The following is a 22553-nucleotide window of genomic DNA, read 5'->3' on the forward strand; positions in this document are numbered from 1 at the left end:
CCTTCCTTCCTTCCTTTCTTTCTTTCTTTCTTTCTTTCTTTCTTTCTTTCTTTCTTCTTTCTTTCTTTCTTTCTTTCTTTCTTTCTTTCTTTCTTTCTTTCTTTCTTTCTTTCTTTCTTTCTTTCTTTCTTTCTTTCTTTCTTTCTTTCTTTCTTTCTTTCTTCCTTTCTTTCTTTCTTTCTTTTCTTCAGCATTGTTGCAGATCCTGTAGACACTTGCTGTGCTTGTGGTGCTGTCCTCGGTTCTGAACCTCCTTTAGGGATTTAGTATGCCTTCAGTGGCAGCTGCTCTGTTAGTGAGAGGGCGGCTGTCACCGTGGAGGCAGAGCTCCTGGCCAAGTGTGGTGAAGCCCTGCTTTTGGAGCTGCGTGGGGTGAGCAAAAGGAGGGGAGGTGGGGAGAGGCGCGCTCCCGGAGGCTTTTGCTAGTCGCGCACGCGCGCCTGGGACTGCCTGCCTTTCTGTGACTTGTCTGTGTGTGTGCGTGTGTGTGGAAAGAGGGAGAAGAGAACGAGAGCGAGCGAGAGAGGGTGAGTGTGTGTGAGTGCATGTGAGTGTGCTGAACGTACTGAGAAACCCGGACCACAGCAGCAGCACCACTGAAAACTGCATTCAACCATTTCTTCTGACTTCTGGAGCTGGGACAACGATCAGACTAGCACCAGCCACAAGCAGTAGCTGTGACAAGGGGCTCCCCTGCCTCCACTTCAGGTTTTTAGGAGCTCGGTGCTAAATTGGTCTCTCAAAATGCAGAGGATCTAATTTACTGACGGAAACGACCAAAGAAAGAGGAGGAAAAGAACAATAACAACAAGAGAATATTTTGTGGATGCTCTACTTTTCTTGGAAATGCAAAAGATTATGCATATTTCTGTCTTCCTTTCTCCTGTTTTTTGGGGACTGATTATTGGTGTCTCTTCTAACAGCATACAAATAGGTAGGTAAACCTTCTGATATGCTTTTGAATTGTCCTTTATTTGATTCGAATCTTGGTTCTAGATTGACAATTCTTGTCATGTAGAGTTATGTCATATCTTGATCACATTCCAAATTTTAAATGTCTAGAATATGCATATAGTAACTAGAATGTGGCTATGGGGAAAGACTATACCGTTGATACAACCGAGGAAGATGCTCGCCCTCCAATTGCACAATGTTCTTACGTGTGCTCGGGTTTTTCGGAATCTATATGGAAACGTCCCCGGTGAAATGAAAAAGCTAATGTCTCTGGCTAGCTTTTTATCGCCTCTGATTCTGATAAATCATTTGACCCCCTTTTTCATAGTTGGATTGTCAGAGTCCCACTCCCAAATAGGAATGATGTCTTTATTCTCCCTGCTAAGGAATGAACAGCTCTTGGAGGGATCTCATTTTCTCTCTTCCTGGCACTGACAATGTTCTCTTGTTTCCTGTGTTTGTTCTTTGCAGGGGGGTTATTTCCAAGGGGCGCCGATCAGGAATACAGTGCATTTCGGGTAGGAATGGTTCAGTTTTCCACTTCAGAGTTTAGACTGACGCCCCATATCGACAATCTGGAGGTAGCCAACAGCTTTGCAGTCACCAATGCTTGTGAGTAATGAATATTCATGTTATTCAAATGAAAAAGAAAGAAGCTGGGTGCGAGGAAGTGGGTGGTGATGGTGGGTGCGCCTATGTGGTGGGATGAGAAGAGTAGGGGGCCGCACTGTCTAAAAAGAGTACAGGGGAACTGGAGAGCTTGCGTGCGCACTAGGGGTTGGGGGGCGTGGGTAAGGTTGAGGTGGCCTGGGCCTGCCTGCTTTTTCCTAGGGCCTCTAGGTTCCTACTCTCAATTTCAGGCCATAAAAGCATAAAAAAAAACCTCATAAAACTGGGGTCTCTTCCCCTCATCCTTTTCTCTCTCATTCCACCCTGTCCTTTCAAGCGTCTTTGCTTCACGTGGACAAAGTGTTCTCCGAGGGTAAGCAGACTCTTGGGATGCTGGACAGATCCAGAGATTGAATGAGATCTCTTAGCCAGTCTAGTAGCCGCTTCTTTGGCTCGCGTTCCCAGGTTAAACTCCTGCACAACCATCTATGGCTCAACGGAGCACTCACTATTTCCTTTTCGATGGGACACATTAAAAAAAAAATGGTTCCGGATGCGCTGGGGTCGGAGTGTTATATAACACCTTTTTTTTAGGGGCCCGAAGTGAGCTGTATACCACGCAGGGTATATGTTCCACTAGAGAAGCTAGACTTGGTTCGGAGCTCAGTCTTAGGGATGTCTGTGTGTTTTTAGAATCGGAGGAAGAACTCTTGGAGGTGTCGGGTCTTTGTAAAGCAAGAGTGCTTCCAGGTTTTTCGGAAAGGGATTCTTTTGTCTACCCGGCAGGTCTTTGCTAGAGAACCCTGTCAGCTCTGCTTTCAGCTAGCTTTGGGTCGCATCGCGGGGCTTCAGCATAGAAAATGAAATGGAAGAAAATGAAAACAATTGGATCCAGTTGAGTTTGAGGAGGAACCTCTGCCTATCAGCCATTTTATTCCTTTCTGCAATCCATAGTAGCACCCCCTGCCATCTTCATTTCCCCTCCCATCTCCCAACAATCTTCCATCCGCGGGGGCTTCTATGCTTGGCTGCCATTAAAATAATGGAAAGACAAAGCAACTGATTTTTAAGCTGTGTTGGGATAATTAGTCTCTCTAGCTGCAAATCTCCACTCCCGTCCTTCCCTTCCCCCATCTTACCCAGACTGCAACCCTGAGCTTGGTCCGGGATGCCGTTACTAAGGGACTGTCTCTCTCGTCGGCTTCCATAATTTCCTGCTGGGTGGATTGGTCCGTTTTCCTCTAAGGCTTGTTCTTTATACTACTATATCATATTAAATGATGCAGGTGATTTGCCACTGACCATCCTTTACGTCGTTCCCCACCACACACACACACACACACACACACACACACACACCAGTGTCCAGCATCCAAGAGCTAGGTGAACATTTCCACAGTAGAAGGAAAAACAGAGTTGAAGTGTCTCCACTTTTCACTAACATCTTGGGGAAGAAGTGATTGAAATTTCATTTACATCACGTCTTGAGTTTGCAATCAATAATTTAGGTTAATTTTAAGAGTCATCAGCTCATTTCAAAACCCTGACAAGGTAGGGGGAGTGGAGATGAAGGGGTTGAGAGTTAGGGACATGGGGGTGGGGAGATGGGGGAGGTGAAGAACCTTGTCTTTTGATTGCTAAAAACAGGGACAAGACTGTGATCAGAAAAAATGCTTGAAATATCAGTGATTGTGAGGGTAGTGAAGAAGAAAGTCTTCAGGAAGCAATAATAAGAGGAAGACATGTCTTTAAAGTGATTTTGTAGTTTAGGTCATAGACAGTATAATAATCTTACCAGTGTCTGGGGTGACTGGTGGATGGGTGAGAAAGGAGTAGAACTGTTAAGATGGGGTTATTGTAATTTTAAGGTACTGTTTTTCTTGAACTCTTAATGGTTTGTTTGAAAGTTTTCTCTTAATTTTAAAATCTTTTTTATTAAGTTACAAAATGTATAACCATTAATGTGGGTCAAACATTTAGACAATTCTGAGATAAGTTACAAATGAACTCAAATGTCTCACAGTTTTCAGGTATCAAATTTCAGACTAATGACACTCTAATTCCAAAGTTATAAGGAAATGCATCAGATATTTGAGAAATACAATATATTATTAATAATTCTATTTGTTTATATGTCCTTTTGGTCAAATCCTTTAGCCATTCTTTGCTTTGGTTTCTCCTTTGTTTTAGGAATTAAAGCATAAATGGGAAATAGAATAACTGATACTGGTTTAACCCTTTGTGTGAACAAAATTGGATTCAAAAGACCAGAATTCTAGGCCTCCCTCTTCTATTTTACTTCAGACAATTAATTAAATTTTTCTAAATCTAATAGTAATTGCTCTACTTCTTCATCTGCAAAATGGGAATGATTATATTGCCCTAGTAAAACCATAGTAAACCTAGTAAAATTTAGTAACCATAAGCTATAAATTTAAAATCAGGCAAGTATATAAAATACTTTGAAAGCCATAAAATCTATATAATTATGGTTTAATTATTATTACATAAATTTTGAGTCTTAAGTTTTTCACTTGTAAAATGTGGATTATGGGAGACAGATCCTATTAAAGTCATTGGATTTTGGGGGGAAGATCTGATGACATGAAATATAGGAACCAGAGATGGGACTGGATCTGGGAGTTCAACTCTCACATAAAGAAACTCCCTCTGCTGATGCAGTTTATCTTCTAAGATTATTACCTTCAACACTTCGGTGATTTTCACATGGTTATGGAACCTGTATATGTCAATAGTAGAACTTGAACCCAGCTTCTTGGTCTCAAGATTGCATCTTGTATATTTTATTATGTTGCCAAACTCAACTACTAAGCCAAACATTGGAGTGGAATGGAAGGAATTTTTCTTTCCGTTTTCATTTTGAAAATTATATAGCATGGGAAGCAGTGCTATTACCATAATGTTTAAAAAAAGACATTTTATAGTGTTAAATGTATGTATACAAATTAAGATCATAAAATTTAAAACTGAACCTGAAATATAAAAATCACCATATCTTATCTCCTCATTTGGCAAATGAGGCTGAAAGAGATGAAGTAATTTACCCAACACTCCACAAAAAATTTTCACAAAATTTAGAGGATCTTTTGTTTTATTTTTTTTAGCAGATCAGTGCTTTTAATTATGTCATATCTTATTCACCTTGATTTGTAAATGTTATATGGGATACCAGATTTTTTTTCTGTCAGTCCATACTAAATTGGCACTATCTTAAGAAACCAACAAGATTAACAGTGTGACTAGAATATCTAAATTATGGGATCATCTGATTTTATATATGTTTAGGTAAGAGTCATGGGCTTCACTCTGAAACACTGCCTTTCCTACCCTTTTTAACATTCACAGTAGAGGAAATAAAGTTTTCCATTTTAAAAAATGTATCTGTCAGTTCTCTGTAATTTATTGACTACCTGGAGACAAAAAAAAAAGTTTTTCAATTTTATTTTTATTTCCAAGGCAGATAGACCTACTTTGTTAGACTTCCCCTTCCCTACTTTAGGTTATTCAAAACAGAATTTTATTTTCAGAACATGATAGCAAACAATTCATTTGCTCAGCACTTGAATCTAATATTATTATTAATGAATAGTAAGTTCTGTGACAATTGTTCTCTTCTTTATTTTTTGTGATTTTTCTTAACCTTTTGAAATCTTTATCTCATCCTTTTATATGGACAATATCCTTCATAAATTGATGGCAATTTGTTATTATATTTTTGACCAACAATATTTTTAATAGTGAAAAATAGGCATTAGCTATTCATAATTGTTTCTTATTATTTAACTTTTTATGAAAACATTGTCCTAAATCATGACATATTTAGCTATTACAAATTAAATTCTGGTAAGAACAACAGATAAGAGAGCAAACTTTGAAAGGGAATGTTGAACATTTCTCTACTTTGAAAATATTGGGGAATAGTCTCATTAATTTAAAAAAATACTTTTGAAAAGGACAATATATGTAAAAAACCACAACTACAACCCTGGCAAATATGAGTTTTGATGACATGGTTGAAAATGAGAACATAATGAGAACTATTTGCTCTTCAGTCAGAATAAGCAATTAAACACTTAATTTTTTTCCTGATCTTTTTTTCTTTTTAACAAATATCTAAGATCTTTGGGATAGAAGACTTTTCTATGTAAAATTCATAGAAAAATTTATTTTGGAGAATGTTAAGCTAAAAATCTGGAAAAATCAAAATCAGATTTGTCTGACTTTTTTCTCTGAGCCAGCAGATGGAGATATAGGAGAAAATATTGCATTCTTCATATAACTATCATACATAGACACAAATGATATTGGTAGTATACACATGGAAGTCAAATTATGAAATGTGAGCAATTTTTAAAATTGGACATAAGTTATTCTATTTTAAATGTTCACTTAAGAAAACAATATATATTAGAGAAAAATCATTCTATATTAGAAAAAATTATTAAAACTGGAAAAGAGAACCAGACACAAATGCTTTAAGATTTAAAATTTATGAACAATTCATTTCTAAGTTCTCTTCAAAATTAGATTCTTAAGTTATTTATTACATTACTAACATTGATGATTGACTCTCCCTTGGTACTTAGGTGTTTTCAAATTAGAAAGTCGTTTATTCTTTAATATGTCCAGCAGATGGAGATAGTCTATGAAATAGTTTGAATGACATCCTTGCCACTGGTCAGTTACGTGACATAAGGGACATTGGACACATAGGTAAGATGTGAAAAGACTTTAAATGGTCGGGCTGAAACTAGAATATATTTAGGACATATATGCCAATTAAGAAGAAGAACAGTTAGATGTTTAAAAGTATTAAAAAGTAGATTCTACTAACAGGATACCTAAAAACTTTTGGTAAACTTTCATTTTGACTTGTAAAATATTATTGTTCAATATGGCAATATATTTTAATCTCTCTACTACATCTCTAATGAACCTATCACATAATGTATGTTACGTTATTGGTGTTTATGGCTTTTCCCAAGCTATGGTGTTAAGTATATAAATGCAGGGACAATCTTCTTCCTAAACTTCTTAATTTAATCCGCATAGTACTCAGTATGGTACACTATATGTTGTGGGTTCAGAATAAATATTTGGTGAATATATGAATTCACTTTAATTCTGAAAGCATTTATTAATCACTTATTGTCAGACATTCAGGATTCATGAACTAAAGTGAAACATATTTTTCTGGGGGAAAACAAAATAAATACCAATAAACAAATAAACAATCTTATACAAAATTATTGAATTTTGTAAATGCCCCTGAATACTGAATTTAATTTAAAATTTTTATCATGAAATATCCATTTGTAACTGGAATATTTGTAAAGAAACTTTCCAGCTTTTATGATTCTAAGATATATATATAGATAGATAGATAGATATAGATATATATATAGATATATATAAATATACATATAGATATATAAATATATACACACACATATACATGTGTATACATGTTGTTATGTTATATGTGGTTTTATCCATCATATATTCATGTTACATGTGTGTAGTTTATGACACTTTTCTAAATGATTTTAGTACTATTGACAAGTAGGATCAAAATTTCTATAGCTGTATGAGGTGTTGGAGAACATTTAATTTAACACTCTTTTAATGTAGGTCAGTAAATTAAAGTCCAGTGAGATTGGAAGATTTCCCCAGGTTATCAATGAGCAGAACTTTACTTCAAATACAAGTCCACATGCATGAATGCATACATTAAAAACATATAATACTCATTTAGAGATTATTGGAGGGATTTAAGAGATCAAGAGTAGTGAGAAGTTATTCCTATAGTATTCTCTGCACAGAGGTGATATATATGAGATCTTAGAAGTTTAATCTTGCTGGCTCAGGAGGGGATGAACATTTCCATTTTAAATCAAGCCTTAGAGCTCTGCAGGGGATCATTGCACCATGGCTTTATGACAAGAGGATGCTGATTCATGCTTAAGCTTCAGATCTACACGTTATCACTTCAGCTAATGTTTTTCAAGTTTATGGAATACCAAGAGCTCTGAAAAAGAAAAAAAAAATCAAGGAGAATGAAAAATCAGGACATTTATTTTCCAACTATTCCAGTATAATATAAGTTTGAATTAATTTTTAAAAAGAAAATAACTTTATTAATGTTTATGAGAAATAAGGTTCAATTGAGATACACATTTTAGCCAGGAAAATGCAATTGAATAAAAAATAAATTTTATATACATAAAATTATTGGAGAAAGTATCGACATCTCACATTGTTTCCCTTCAAAAAAAAAGAAATTTTGAACATCACTACTTAGACGATATATATTTTGATATTACTTTTTTTAACTAAACTTCCATTTTGATTTTTATGAGCGAACCTACATAACACAAAATTCAATTTTTATTTGTTGATTAAAATATTTGAATTAAAAATTAAAAGTATAGAAGACCACATAGTGTTCAAATATTAATATTCTTAATGGAATCTTTTAATAAAAAAAAATAAAACAAAACAAAACAATTTCATCATTTCATGAATCTGGATGTGTACACATAAACTCCAGTTAAAAAATCTGTAAAGGTGAGCAAACTTCAACACTGGTCATTGACTATTTATTTAGGTCCTTAATTTGATCTCTACCTTGTTTCTCAATTGATTTTGATCTCACTGATATGGGTGTTCATACAGATCACAACCCACTCATGTCTATATCTCTTGATTGTTCTTCCATAAATTCAATACTGGAGGGTTCATCCAACATGCGGGGGTGAGTACTTCCCCACATTCTCTTAAAATTTTGTTGTTGACAATGAAGCGCATAACTTGCTCTTCTTGTTATAACAATCTGTACATTTTTTCTGGTCAGATTTTGTCTTTTTTTTTTAAATAGAATATTCTTTTTAAAATCTGGTCAGGCATTTCTCAGCTAAAATTTCAAAAATAAACTATTGAGCTAAATCTATATTGTTTTCTTCCTAACATGTAATTCTAGGGGGAAAATGATTTTTGGCAGAATTCTTTATTTCATATTTACATCCATAGATAAGGTAGAATAGATCGATCATTTGTAACATTAAAAAAATATTCTTAGGCTCTTTATTAACATTTTAATACTATTGTTTTTTTGTGACAATTTTTATATGATGCTAGTACCATTGACAAGTAGGATTAGGGCCTTTAGAACTAAAAGGGATCTTAGAGAATATCTAGTCTATCTCTTTCACATTATATGTGAATAAATAGAGCTCTCAGATGATTTTTCTTTGGTCACCAAGTAGCAGCAAGAAGAGCTTGCCTTCAAATTCAGATCCACAGCAATCACATTACTAAGAATATTAAATATTCACAGCAATCACATTGCCTTTGTACATTCTAATGGATTAAGGCCATTTATTTTCCTCTTGTGGATATTTTGTAAAATGATACCCCTGGGTCTTTCACGAGATAATTTTCAGATGTGTATATTAAAGTATTTTTTTTCAAAACAGTTATAATTTTGTAAAGTATATTGAAAATTCTCCATTCTTCCATTGCTATTTTGTAAGTTTATTGCTTAATTCTCAAAATTATACCATTTCAATATTTAATTGTTAAAATGAAAGAAAAACAAATGGCAAACTTCTTGAAATTTGTTCCTAGATATTTACATTTGTTCAAAACCAGGAATTAAGAATAACTTCACATAAATGATCATTGTATTTTCCATTAACAACTCTAGTATGATTTTGTAGGGGCAAGTCCTCTTTCCCATTTTTCCCACTGTTGCCAAAATTTACTTTCCTATGATTCTATTTTCCCTATTTGAAAAAAAAAAACAACTTATGCCCATAATAATGACAATCTTCCCTTTAAACATTTTACGTAAAATTATGTTTAAAAAGAAAATAATTACTAAACATAACAGATCCAAGAAATGGCAAGTATAATGCTTAAACTGCTTATGTCTTTCTTCTTGACATCTAAGTGGAAATAGTGTATATAGAGAAGGTTGAAAGATGTAAAATAATAAAGAAAAGAAAAGAAAGTAAGAATAAAAATTTTAATAGAAATTTATCATGCAAATTTTATTTTATTTGGGGGGATAATGAGATTTTCTGCATAATTACATATAATCTTAACTATGAGAAGCTACTACTTTTCTAACTGCCCTGCATGAAGATGAGTTATAGATCGATATTTGTTTTCATCCTTAGATTCTTAGATAGTAGAATAGATAGCATATTCTTTCAAATTCTGAATTAAATATGAAAGTAATTGACACAAGAAACACTTTTATTCAGTACCTCTAAAAGGTAAGATAAGCGATGAGATTCAACAAGATATGAGATAAGACACAATTCAAGATTCAACATGGGTCCACTGAATATAAAAGCAAACTTTGAATTCTAGTGTTATAGCTTACACCTTTGATGTAGCTTCAACCAGCTAGAAGAATGGAGAGATTTATCTTTCACATAAATGTTTTAGTCTGATGTCTCTTTTTGAAAATTTTAGTACAAAATTAATGGGGACCATAGAAATTTGCTTTTGGATGAGCAAAAATCTCTCTTAATTACTGCTTTTAAAACTCGCCCAAGTAATTTTTTAGATGTATCTGTAAAGCTTTAGATAGACTCTAAGTTCTGTCAAAATGTACTTGAATTTTATCTTACTTAAGTTAACATGGGAAATATGACTATTAAGTCATTTTACATTAATTCTAGTATTTTGTATAAGAAGAAATGCATACTTTTTTAAATGTTTTATATACATATTATGGCAATGTGATGACCACGCTAGCACCCAGGACACCCCAAAATCAGCAGGAGTCAGGATAAGCAAAAGTCCTCAGTTTCTATTCTTGGTCCTTAAATGCAGGATTGAACAGGATGGAAGCAGAATCTCCATGATAGCCTTCTTCCTCGTCTACCGCCCAAGTGTGACTCTGGCCAGTCTTACTCCACCCCCAAGTCCCTCCCACAATCCTCTGTATACACCAATTATTGAGCTAGCACAGATAGTGGAATGGACCATTTTCCAAGCATATGCCCATAGAGTATTGTCCTGACCTCAGTGCATCGACTCAATAGTTTCAGCTCTCTACATGGCAGTAAAACATTTTTGATCTTGCCTTTTTATAAATATGCATTTGTTATTAATAGAAAATATTTTTATTTCCTTTGCAACAATTTATTAGAGTTGTTAGATTTTCTAAATGATAGAAAAAGGTACTGTCCTTTGTGAGATAATCAGGGGAGTTATAAATAAGGTAAATACCAAATTGGGATTGTGTTTTGCCTTTTAAATTATGTTTTTCTGCATTAACATGGATAAGCATATCAAAGGCACATTATATATGTTAAATTCTTCACTATTTAATTGGACTTTTTGAAACAATAATGGTGACTCCAGGTTTTTGTGGGATTATGGGAAAGTATATAGAGATCATTTATAATTTCAATAAACATAAGAGCACTTTCTGAAATAACTTTGTAAGTACTATCTTAAACTGAAGACAACTTTAAAATGTGTGATATTAAATACTATTCAAGAACTCCAGAATTGTAAAAAATACAAAAGAATAATATGAGGTCAATTTAAATATAGATACACTTTATAATGTTGAAAGGATAAAATTAAATCGATTCATAAAGGGTGTTTTGTTATAGTTAAAGATTCAAATGAATTGAAAATTAAATTTAATGTTTTATAGAATCATTAAATATTCAACAAAAATATTTTTTGTACTCTAAAGTTTGTCAATCATCAGCAATAATTTAAGTGCTTAGTAGACACTATGCTAAATGCTGGAGATAGAAAGACAAAGAAATACTCTTCATTTATAAAGGCTTACATATAAAGTTCTTTACTTACATTAACCCTTTTGATTCTCCTAACCACATTGTGGGTGCTATTATTATCAGTGGGATCCAAAGACTCATAGAGATTAAATAACTTTCCTGTAGTTACACAGCCAAGAAGGCAGAAGTGGATTTAAAAGACAGATGCTAATGATTCCAAAATCCAGTATTCTTTATAGAATCCCATTCTGACTCTTTGAGTAATTTTTTTTATCCTGAGGCCAAATATTAATAAGTACTTTTAAAAAGTTTCAGAATTGTGATAATGAACTTTCTGGAACAAATTATTCTTTACATTTACATTTTTCTCTGAAGGCCAAGCACTTATGCAAAAAATATTTAAAAGATGCTTTATGGTTGTATCTAGGATACCAATAAGTTGCTAAGGTCTAAAGATTTAGACTCCCAAGACATTTGAAGATGTTACAGTTTGTTAAATCAATAATATGCACTTAAAATATCTTCAAACACATATTAACAAGATAGACTGTGGTAGTTTTTCTGGGGCAGTTTAAATTATTCAATTGATATCTTTTGTTTTGAATATATTTGAACCAGTTCTTACATTCAATCTATTTACAATCTATCAACAACAATTTATTAAGAACTTATTAAGTACCAGATACTATGCTAAAAGGAAAAATAGATAATTCCTGCCTTTAAGGGACTTGCATTTCAAAGTCCATGGAAGATTTTGTCCTCTCCAAGCCTCTCATCTTTATCCCTTGGCCATGATATTTCTGCAAATCTGTTATAGGGAGTCCAGCCAATATGATGGTAGTCTTCTTGGTCAATAATTTTATACTAGAATGTCAGTTTTGGGGGTGTAATTTTGCACAGTAGAGAGAACTTAGGATTCCGAATCAGGACACCTTTAAATCACTACTTACATGATCCTAAATAAATCACTTAACTCAGCTTCAGTTTCTTTGTAATATCTAATGAAGGCATCAGACTCATTGGCCTTAAGACCCCTTTTAGCTCTAAATCTCTGGCCCTAATTACATGCAGAAAAGGCCAAGAATAATTATTGTTCAAGGAGTACTTTTTTGGGAAACTCAAGAAAGAAAACATCCCTTACAGTTTATCAAGGACAAGGACAAAGCTGGGCAAGGATAGCTTTAAGAAGCATGACCTCTCCTCTTCTCTCTGCTTCCTTCTTTTAGTCCCTTTTCCTTTCCTTCCCTGCCTCCCCTTCTGTGTTTCTCTGTCTCTGTCTCTGTCTCTCTCTGTGTCTCCTTCTGTCTGTCTATAGCTCTATCCTCTTCTATCTATCTTTCTCTGTCTCTCTCTGTGTCTCTCTTTCTCTCTGTGTTTCTCTATCTCTCGTTGTATCTCTCTTTGTCTCTGTCTCTCACTCATTTCTCTCTCTGTCTCTGTCTCTCTGTCTCTCTCTTTCTGTCTCTGTCTCTCTCCTTCACTTTTCTCTCTAAGTTGTCTTCTGCCTACATTTCTAGTCTTCTTATGTATCACTCCTCTCCCTACAATTTAAAATCCAGTCTTACTGGTTAATTTGCTGTTTATTGCTTATTCTTACTTCTCACTTCTGCCTCTTAAATTTCCTGACTTCCTTAAAGAAACAAGGTATGTTCTACAGGTTCTCTTTCCAGTGTTTTACCTAATTTACCCCTTCACTGAGAAAAGTGAGACATGCTTCACTAATTTTTCAGTAGAATTATGATTAGTCATGTTAACTGCCTAGATTTCTGATGTCATTTAGCATTGTTTACCTTTACATTACTATCATCATTGAATAAATTGTTTTTGTTGATGCTGTTCACTCATATCTGAATTGCATCATTCAAAGCTTCCCAAGTTTCTGTGAATTCTTTATATAGATGCCATTACCTACATACAGCTCTATAATATTCTTTGGCACTCATATACTCACATCTCTTTTGTCCTCTTTCAATGGATGGATACTCTCTTTTGAAAATACAGTTACGAGTTCATTTGATCTTTGAAGAGGAGAGAACCCTTTTTATCTTCATAAGCACTGAAAAAATATATATAAGGCAAGTGGAATAAAAAAAAAAGAGGAACAGTTAAAGGGAAAGTACAGAATTAGAAATTGAGAAGCTCACTTTCATGCAGAGTCAAAAATGACTTTACTGTTTCATCCTGAATAAACTAAGGTGATAGACGGGTATGCTAAAAATGCCATTAGAAAGTTAAAAGTGCCACATTCACATATTTATTTATTCAGGAATCCTCATTGTAAGATGAATGCTATTGAACATAAGTTTAGATCTAGTTCTTGAATCAATGGTTCCTTAATTCTGCCCTATCTTGAGAAAATACTTAGGGGCTACATGATAGCTACTTTTATATCCCTGAAGGATTATCAAGTGAAAGAAGATTCAATTTGTTCTACTTATCTCAAGAAGCAGAGCTAAAAATAATATGTGAATGTTTCAGAGTTGGACTGAAGCTTAATGTAAGGACAGTCTTCTAAATATTAGTAAAATAATAATAATAGGTGATATTTTTGACACTTTAAGGTTTACAAAGTGTTTTATAACTATAATCTCAAATTATCTCCACAACAATCCTGAGAGGTAGGTTTTCTTATTACTTCCATTTTAAGAATTTTACCAATTCTTCTCTTTATATGGTAGCAGAGGTTATATTTAATGGTGCTTAAATGGGAAAAATTCTCTGAAGGACTTGACAATTTTAGAAAACTTGTGATTTCAACATCCTTAGGGGTTTGGAGAGAGGCAAAATTTAGGTGATTAATTCTGTAAGTATGAGCAGGAAGATTGAAAGGTACTCTTGGCCCACATATTGCTTTAATAATTTGAGTTACTGCTCCAGGCTCTTTAACTGTTCTTTGTATTCTTTTTGGGTCATCGTATAAGTTCCATAGGTTCAATGATTCTCTCTTCCAGATCTATAAATTTGGTCCTATTTTCTCTTGAGTTAGCTTCTTTATTTCCATCTAAATTTAATGCATTCATCTCAAACAATGTGTCTTAAATGGAATTCATCTTCCTTCACTATAAATTTACCCTTCTGCCTAACTTCCCTCTTTTTTTTGATGTCACTATTTTTTAATCCATGATCCAGTCAGCATGATTCTATCCCCTGCCTTATAGTCACACACTATTTTTGCCTCTTCCTTATTCTTCATATCTAATAAGTGCCCACTTCTTGATTTCTCCTCTCTGAATCTTTTGCATTCAACCCTTCTTTCTATTCAAATTAAGTACTACCCTAGTTCAGGGTATCCTCAATTTTCCTCCATTTTTTCTATTTCAAAATCCTCATAATTGATGTTCTTATTCCAAGACTCTTCCCTTTCTAATCATTTCCCACAACAAGCCAGAAATAATCTTTCTAAATCACATAAATGACCATGTCACTCATTCTCTTTATCAAGAAGCTTCTAAGACTCCTTCCTACCACTGGGATAAAATATTCACTCTTTAACTGAGCATTCTACAGTCTGACTCCAATCTAACTTTTTAGCACATTAGTCACCTTGAAACACTCAGTATTTTAGTTCTAAATTGTCATTTTAATCTGCTTTCCCTCTGCCTTTGCAGAGGCTTCACACCTCACTGAACAAACAATCTTTACCTCTTTTTTAAGGGTATAATTTCCTTTAAGGCTGTCTTATGGAGTACTTCCTATAGGAAGCCATTCTATATTCTGCTACATCTTAGTCCTCTTTTCAAATTAACATATTTAATTATCTGTCGACTTAGTATATTCTCCATTAGAATGTTAGCTTTATGATACCAAGGATCATTTTTAATATTTTTTGTCTTTATGCTTGCACCATTTATTTACATTATTTCATTGTGTACTTAATAAATATTAGTTGAATTAAACTTGATTTCCCTATACTCAGGGGGCTATATTGATGATATCTAATCCTAGCAACACATGGAAATAAGAAAAAGCAATCTTCTTCAAGTAGTAATATTATAGCTAGTAATTTTTACTTTTATAAAGTTTCTAATATTTCTGTAAGCCAGCACTAAACATAGTGTGATTGTTATCCACGTGCTTTAGTTATATCTGATTTTCTGTGACTCTATTTAGTTTTTTCTTTTATTTTTCTTTTCATTTTTTTTTTGTCAATATACTAGAATGGTCTGCCATTTCCTTCTTCATATCATTTTACAAATGGGGAAACTGAAGCAAAAAGGATTATATGACTTTTCCGGGGCCATATAACTAGTAAATATCTAAGGTCAAATTTGAACTCAAGAAGTATGAGTCGTCCTGATCCAGGAATCACTCTATTCACTGAGTCACTTGGCTGACACATATTAGGCACTTAATAAATGTCTATCAATTGACAGAATAATTTATGTTAGGCACACTGGACATAAGTTCTGTACGGCTGTTCTATCATATTAAAATTGTAACAAGAAATTCTGATGCTTAGGGCAAATGCTGAGAGGATAGTGTACCAGAATCTTATAATTCAGGGCTCAGAGTCTTATGGAAAAGAACTACCCAATATGTTGCTCCATGGTGAGGAGGCAAGAGATATGTCTTCAAGAACCTGGAACAAGATAAAAAGTACACAGGACATCCTGAGACCACTATTGGGGAAGCTGCTCTTGAGTAAGGAATAGTATGAGATCAGACCATGGAAGAAGTTTTTTTTTTTTTTTTTTTTTTTTTTTTCCCCTCTTGTGTGGGCCCCTGCAGGGGATGAATTGTAGAAGGAACCTAATTATTTTTGATGATCTGGTGCAAAATGTAATTGTTTTTACCTGTACACAGAGTATAACTTGTCAGCTGCCTCTAAATTTGGGTATCCCGAGAAAAGTTCTGTTAGACATATCTAACCTAATTAAACTCTGTAATACATGCCCAGAGTCTCAATAACCTCATTCTCCTGATTATTTTCAGTTGAGCACAGTCACTAAACTTCCTCAGATGTTGAGTAGAAATCCACATTGGGGGCCAATCTATCTGAATACAAAGCCTCCCTTTTTCTTGGCAGGAGTAAGAATAGTGAGCATAGACCAGAAAAACTGAATTTGAGCCTATGGGATTTTCTGTGGATTCTTTCTAAGCAGAGTGGCTATCACCTTTTGTGTGTGTGTGTATGTGTGTGTGTGTGTGTGTGTGTGTGTGTGTGTGTGTATGTGTATACATAGATATACACACATATAGATTTATATACACACACATATATATGTATATACCTTATGATTTTTTGAATATAGGCTTGACAAATTTTTTGTCACGTTTTAATCAATTATACATTGTTCAGTAAAAAAAAAAATTGTAGAAGGAGTTTAAAGAGCTGAAAAGATCAAGTCTTTTGAAAAGCTTTTGAAAAAAAATGGTATGGAGTCTATTGGTAAAACTAATTCTTGCTGGAGAGTCCTTTTCCTGCTTTTTTATTCCAGATAGTAGTGCAATTCTATTGCTAAAAGAATATAAACTCTTGAATTGAGATTAGAAGGTGCTGATTTGCATAATATTTTGCATATAATTTACATGCTTTTTATTGTCAGAAATCCCTCTGTATGTTCTCAGGCATGGCCTGAGGAAATCACTGATTGGGTGTCAGCTAAGATGATCCAGCCTTTTTACCTTTTTTAGTGATGCCAGAGAGCATCTGAATTAGTTCCAGTCATTGGATGCGTTAAAATAGTTGGTTCTAAATGAAGACTGTAAAATGGTTGTTCAGAGCACATATTGAATTATGCTGCCATGGTAGGAGAGTTAAAGCACTCTTTAGATTCATGGCTCTGCTGTTAAAGTACTTTTTTATAACTTCTCAAAAATGAAATTTCATCATTGATTATAGCTCTCTGGGAGCCTAAAATTGAAATCTATGGTTTTTGTTTGGGGCTTTTTTTCCATTGTGTTCATCTGGCATGTTGAATAATTGTTGCCATATTGCAAATGACATTGAATTTTATACAGAAGAATGTGGAATGCTTATTTTAAAAGGCAAAATATTTTTCAAAAATCTTGGGACAAGGTGGAACTGAAGAAAAATTAAATTCTCACTTGAATTCCCTTGGTCTTTTAAAAATATGTATGTTTTAAAAGAATTAAACAACTCATTAAGGAATTAAGGGATGAGAGAGAAATTAAGATAAATGATAATTTTTTTTCACTTCACAGTTGTTTAACAAAGTCAATATTGAAAAAACAGCATTATACTGCAATGCAAAGCCTCAATTATAAAATAGTGCTAGATTCTCATAACTCAAGCAGCTTTATCATTACAAATTGTGTTTTTCTCTTATTGGAATCCAAGATCAATAAGGAAAAATGTCAAATTTTGTGCAGAAATTCAGCCTATTCTATCTATCTCTCTGTCTATCTTTCTAATCTATCTATATGTCTGTCTTTCTAGTTATCTGTTTGACTATATTTCAATATGTATTCATTTGTGTCATAGCTATAATACTGTCAAATCAACTGCAGTTTTTATATTTCTACATACTGCTGCCCTTAATATTTTGATAGTGAGATCATGCTTATGTCTTGATTCACACACATTACTTTGAAGTTATTCAATATAACACGACAAAATGTATACATGTAAAATTCATTATTGGCAAAGTCAGAAAGCCAGATATTGCCAATGAAAGCATGTACATTTTTTTCCTTCATATGTGGGTTTAAAAATTCACCTTTTCAATATTTCTTTGATGATAGCATTTTTCAATGGACTCATTTGCTATCTGTTTTAAAGTTGGCTGTATGTTACATTATGGATTGAACATCATATCATTTATTGTATATGTAAAGGCATTAAGGGGATATAATGGAAAGAATATTAGAATTAACATTGGAAAGACTTGGGTTGAAGTACCACATCAATTAAACTAGTATATGTCTAACATTGGGTAAGACCCTTAACTACTCAAGCCCTCAGTTTCCTCACCTGAAAACTGGAAATAATAATACTACCTTCCTCAAAGATTTGTAAAACTCAATTAGTGTCATTTATGTGAAGTTTTTTGCAAACCTTTAAAGTATTTTATAAACGTCAACTCATAATTATATGATTATAATCTAAAATAACAAATGGATTGGTGCATAGATTTTAAAAATGAGAATTAGTGATTAACATATGGAATATCCACATACCCATGACACTCTAATAGGTACTACATTTTGCAGAGACATATAGTTCTTCTGTTTAGATATTATGATGATAGACATCATTGAAAAAAATGTGACATTGTAGAGTCAGGAAGACCTATTTCAAATCTCTCCTCAGAAAATGGCTTTGTGACTCTGGGCAAGTCATTTAACCACTCAGCTACAGTTTCACCCTCTGTAAAACTGGAATTAAAAAACAAAAACAACCCTCTAACTCACAGGTAATTATGAAGTATCAAATGAAATAATACATGTGAAGTGCTTTGCAAAATTGAATCTGTATAAATGCTAGCTGTTATGGCAACTACTTTATAAATTACAGAGATAATGATTTATCCTCAGTGGAACTGTGAATAAGACATATTCAATATTAGGGTCTAGATAATCTCTACAAAAAATAAGACAACATGTTGGGGTTCTGGAGTGATTCTTTCAAGGTTAAACTTTGCTGTAGTTCTATAAGATTGCAACATGGTTATTTTAGGATAACAAATCCATACAATGAATAGCACAACATTTCTGTGAGGATGCAGCCATCTGGCTTCTGGAGATGTTGAATTTTATCTTTTGGTACATGAATAAGCTGCTAGTTACAGGGGTTTATATGGGAGAAGATAAAAATAAATTGGCATTATCAGGACTGTAGTTTCCAATAATGCCTTTTTTTCCCTAAACATTCTTCTTAAATGTTAGTCAGCCTTTCCTTCACTTTTGTAGGCAGAGAAAACAATGTCAGAGGGCATATTTTGCCTTTCACTGCAAGTCAACTTATCACTATTATGGGATGCTTCTCCCTAGCTCCAGAATAAGAGATAGTTTGGTGTGGTAGAAATAACTTTTCTGCATCATTCTGAATAAATATGAATGGTAAACTATTTACACTCTGTTCGGAAGCCAGAAAACCTGGGACCAGTCCCAGATTCATCAGTACTTTATTTAGATAGCCAAAGATCTTTTAACCTTTCCAAGCTATAATTTCTTTATCTGCTAAACTAGACTGATATTTTCATGACCTTATTTAAGAGTTCTGTATTACCTCTTGGATTAAATATTCTTTTGTTTAGCATTTAAAATATTTTACAATTTAGCCACCTTTTCAGCCTGATTATATAATATTCTTCTCATATTCTCTGGTCCAGACAAAGAGTCCTTTTTCTTTTTTTTCACACTACATCTTAGCTTGGATCTCTATAACTTTACCATGATTATTCCATACAATTGGAATCCTATTCCTCCTCATATCTCCTTTCTGGAGATTTTTGTTTTCCTCAAGATTCAAATCAAGGGCAGACCTTTGCCAGTCATCTTGACTCTTGTCTTACCACTGGGCTCAGATGACTGGAGGAGAGAATGATGCTGATGACTGCAAAATTCTGCCTCTCTTAAATCCAATTTACTCACTAGTCAAGACGTCACCCTCACAATGTCCTTGGTCCTCTCTGAGACCAAAGAACAAATAACAACAGCTACTAGTATTCTCCTTCACCAAATTAGTTTGTGTTCATATGGATATGCATGCATGCACATACATTTATACTATATTTATCATATATCACATATTAGTAGAAAGTATTTATTGATGTATATATACATATATTTTGTATATATTTTATATGTACATATTTTCTCCCCTGGTAGACTAACATGATCTCTTTTTTGAGGTCAGAGATTATTTTAAATTTATCTCTTTATAGCTATCTGCAAAATCTAGTATAATACCTGGCATATGTTAGGCACTTTTATAATGCTTGTTGAGTAAATGATAACACATTCTATAAATGTGAACTATTATTGAAACCTCTTAGACAAAATTTGCAGTGACTTCTCCTATATTGTTCCTTTTCATGTGATCCATCTATCATAGGCAGATAGCTATTATGGTAATGGTACAGACTATTTTGGTTGACTTATGATAAGAGTATAAATGTCTGTCTGTATGTGTGTATATATCTGTGTGTGCTATACAGAAAGAGAAAGACAAAATGAGAGAAACAGAAAAAGAGAGATAGAGGCAGAGACAGAGAAAGACAGAGAAACAGAGAGATAGAGTGAGAGAGAGAGAAAGAGGCAAGAGACAGAGAGAAAGAAAGACAGACAGACAGACAGAAAGAGACAGAGACAGAGAAACAGAGACAGAGAGAGAGAGACAGAGAAACAGAGATGGAGTGAGAGACAGAAACAGGACAGACATACAAAGTGTAAAACAAAACATACAGCTTTAAACAAGTAAAATTTACTTTTACTTTTTTTTTTTTTTTTATGAAAGTGAATTTGGAGGCCATGTTTACTAGCTCTGCATGTCTTTGAATGCTAGCAGTTTGGCATTCTAGTTCTTTAAGTTCTATAGAGGCAGCTGATAATAGTGAAGAGCTCAGTTCAAACCCAACCTCAGACACTAAGTGTGTGATCCTGGCCAACTCACTTAAATTCTATCTGCCCCAGTTTTTTCAACTGTAAGAAGGACATTAACAGCAGTACCTATGTTTCAGAGTTGTTGTGAGGATACAATGAAATAATAATTGCAAAGCACTTAGCAACATGATTAATACATAGTAGGCACTAATTGTAATTTTCTTCTCTCTCTCCCCAAGCACTGTTTAACATTTCCTCTCTCTGTGTGTGTGTCTGTCTCTCTCTGTTTCTCTATCTGTCTGTCTCTATCTCCATCTCTGTCACTCTTTCTTTCTGACTGTTTCTCATTAGACTGCTTTCCACATTTCATTTGACTTGGATCATTATAATCTGAATAGAGTGAATACACTTCAGTGTTTCATTTCCTTTCGAAATTCTCCATATTTTTACCCACATTTCATTTAAATGACATATTTTAGCTACAATCTAGTTCCAAAATCCTATTATATAGTATTTGATTGCTATATTAAATATAACAGATTCATATTCATGACATCTTTTAAAAGTTCAGAGTGTGATTAATAAACCTAAACTAGGATAATGAAAAACTGCTACATTCAGTCAGTAAATTATTAATTTCATATTTAATCTTTAGGTCTCACTATACAAGCATGAAAAAAAAATCAGCCTTACTTACAGTCTTACTTTGAGATGTCAGAGTACTTCATTTTCCCCTGATATGTGCTATATCTTCTAGAAAACTTGATCTAGGCACAGTTCCTTGAATTTGGAATTTTATCTTCGATCTCAGTTACTTTTTTATGTTATTTTACATTACTGGAATGAATTCCCTTCCCTCTTCTCCATTTCAAAATCTTTAGTTTCCTTCAAGGCTCGGGAACCTTTTTCTAATTCTATTTTTATTAGTGTTTTCTTTGTCTTCAACTTTGTTTGTGTTTACTGCTCTAGAATGTAATTTCCTTAAAGGAAAGGGTTGTCTTTTTATTTTTTTTTACTCTTGCATTTCTTAAAACTCACATAGGACTTTACACAGCAGGTACTTAGCAGATTTCTTTCTGAACTGAATTGATTTTAACAGAGGAATTAAAAAATTGTAATAATAAGCAATTAGATGTTGGAGGAAGATCCTAAAAGATTCTGGGAAGTGAGAAAAGAAGTAAGGGAAAGAAATGACAAAAAATATGAAACAAGACATATAAGGCAATATTTTTGGACATTACTATAGATTCTAATACTATTTCCTCTTATGATTCAGCTGCTTGTTGTTAAATTCTGATTCACTATATAGCTTTACTTTGCAATCATTTTATAACACTAAATTATTCCAAAATGCAATCTAGACCATTGTATTAAATGCACTTACCTCTACTTCCAACAGAAATATGAGATTGAATATTTCTACAATTAAGAACTTAAAAATCTTAAGATTATGTGGACTATGTCAAGACCCTTAATTTTTGAATTAATTAATTTAACCATTAGTTCTTTGCTGGCATAGATAAGCCATTCATGAGGAGGTAAAAATACATCCTTGATGTCCAAGAGAAAAGGGAAGGCCTAGGAAACATGATGGTATTATTCATTATTGTCACTCCTACCCTTTATTTAATCCTTTCCTTGATGATGAGCAAAGTGATTTTCATTGTTCATTGGCCAAGCCTTACAAAATAAAAG

The 22553-nt window shown here is 33.5% G+C and overlaps 1 protein-coding gene across 7 annotated transcripts in view; it reads left to right on the forward strand.

Moving 5' to 3' along the window:
• The first annotated feature begins 365 nt into the window (after positions 1-365).
• Positions 366-22553, forward strand: part of GRIA2 (glutamate ionotropic receptor AMPA type subunit 2) — a 174870-nt gene continuing 152682 nt past the window's right edge. For 2 of the 7 annotated variants that reach the window (XR_007948472.1, XM_051967026.1), the window contains exons 1-2: positions 370-934; positions 1426-1566. Coding sequence is in view for 6 of the 7 variants with exons in the window: in XM_051967026.1 (XP_051822986.1) it covers positions 847-934; positions 1426-1566 (229 nt within the window). In the remaining variant the exon portion in view is untranslated. Of the gene's footprint in view, positions 935-1425; positions 1567-22553 lie in introns of all 7 variants that reach the window. The other 5 variants (XM_051967021.1, XM_051967027.1, XM_051967022.1 and 2 more) reach the window with 5 other exon arrangements.

This window comes from Antechinus flavipes, chromosome 6, assembly GCF_016432865.1.
Source record: "Antechinus flavipes isolate AdamAnt ecotype Samford, QLD, Australia chromosome 6, AdamAnt_v2, whole genome shotgun sequence".
Lineage (NCBI taxonomy): Eukaryota > Metazoa > Chordata > Mammalia > Dasyuromorphia > Dasyuridae > Antechinus > Antechinus flavipes.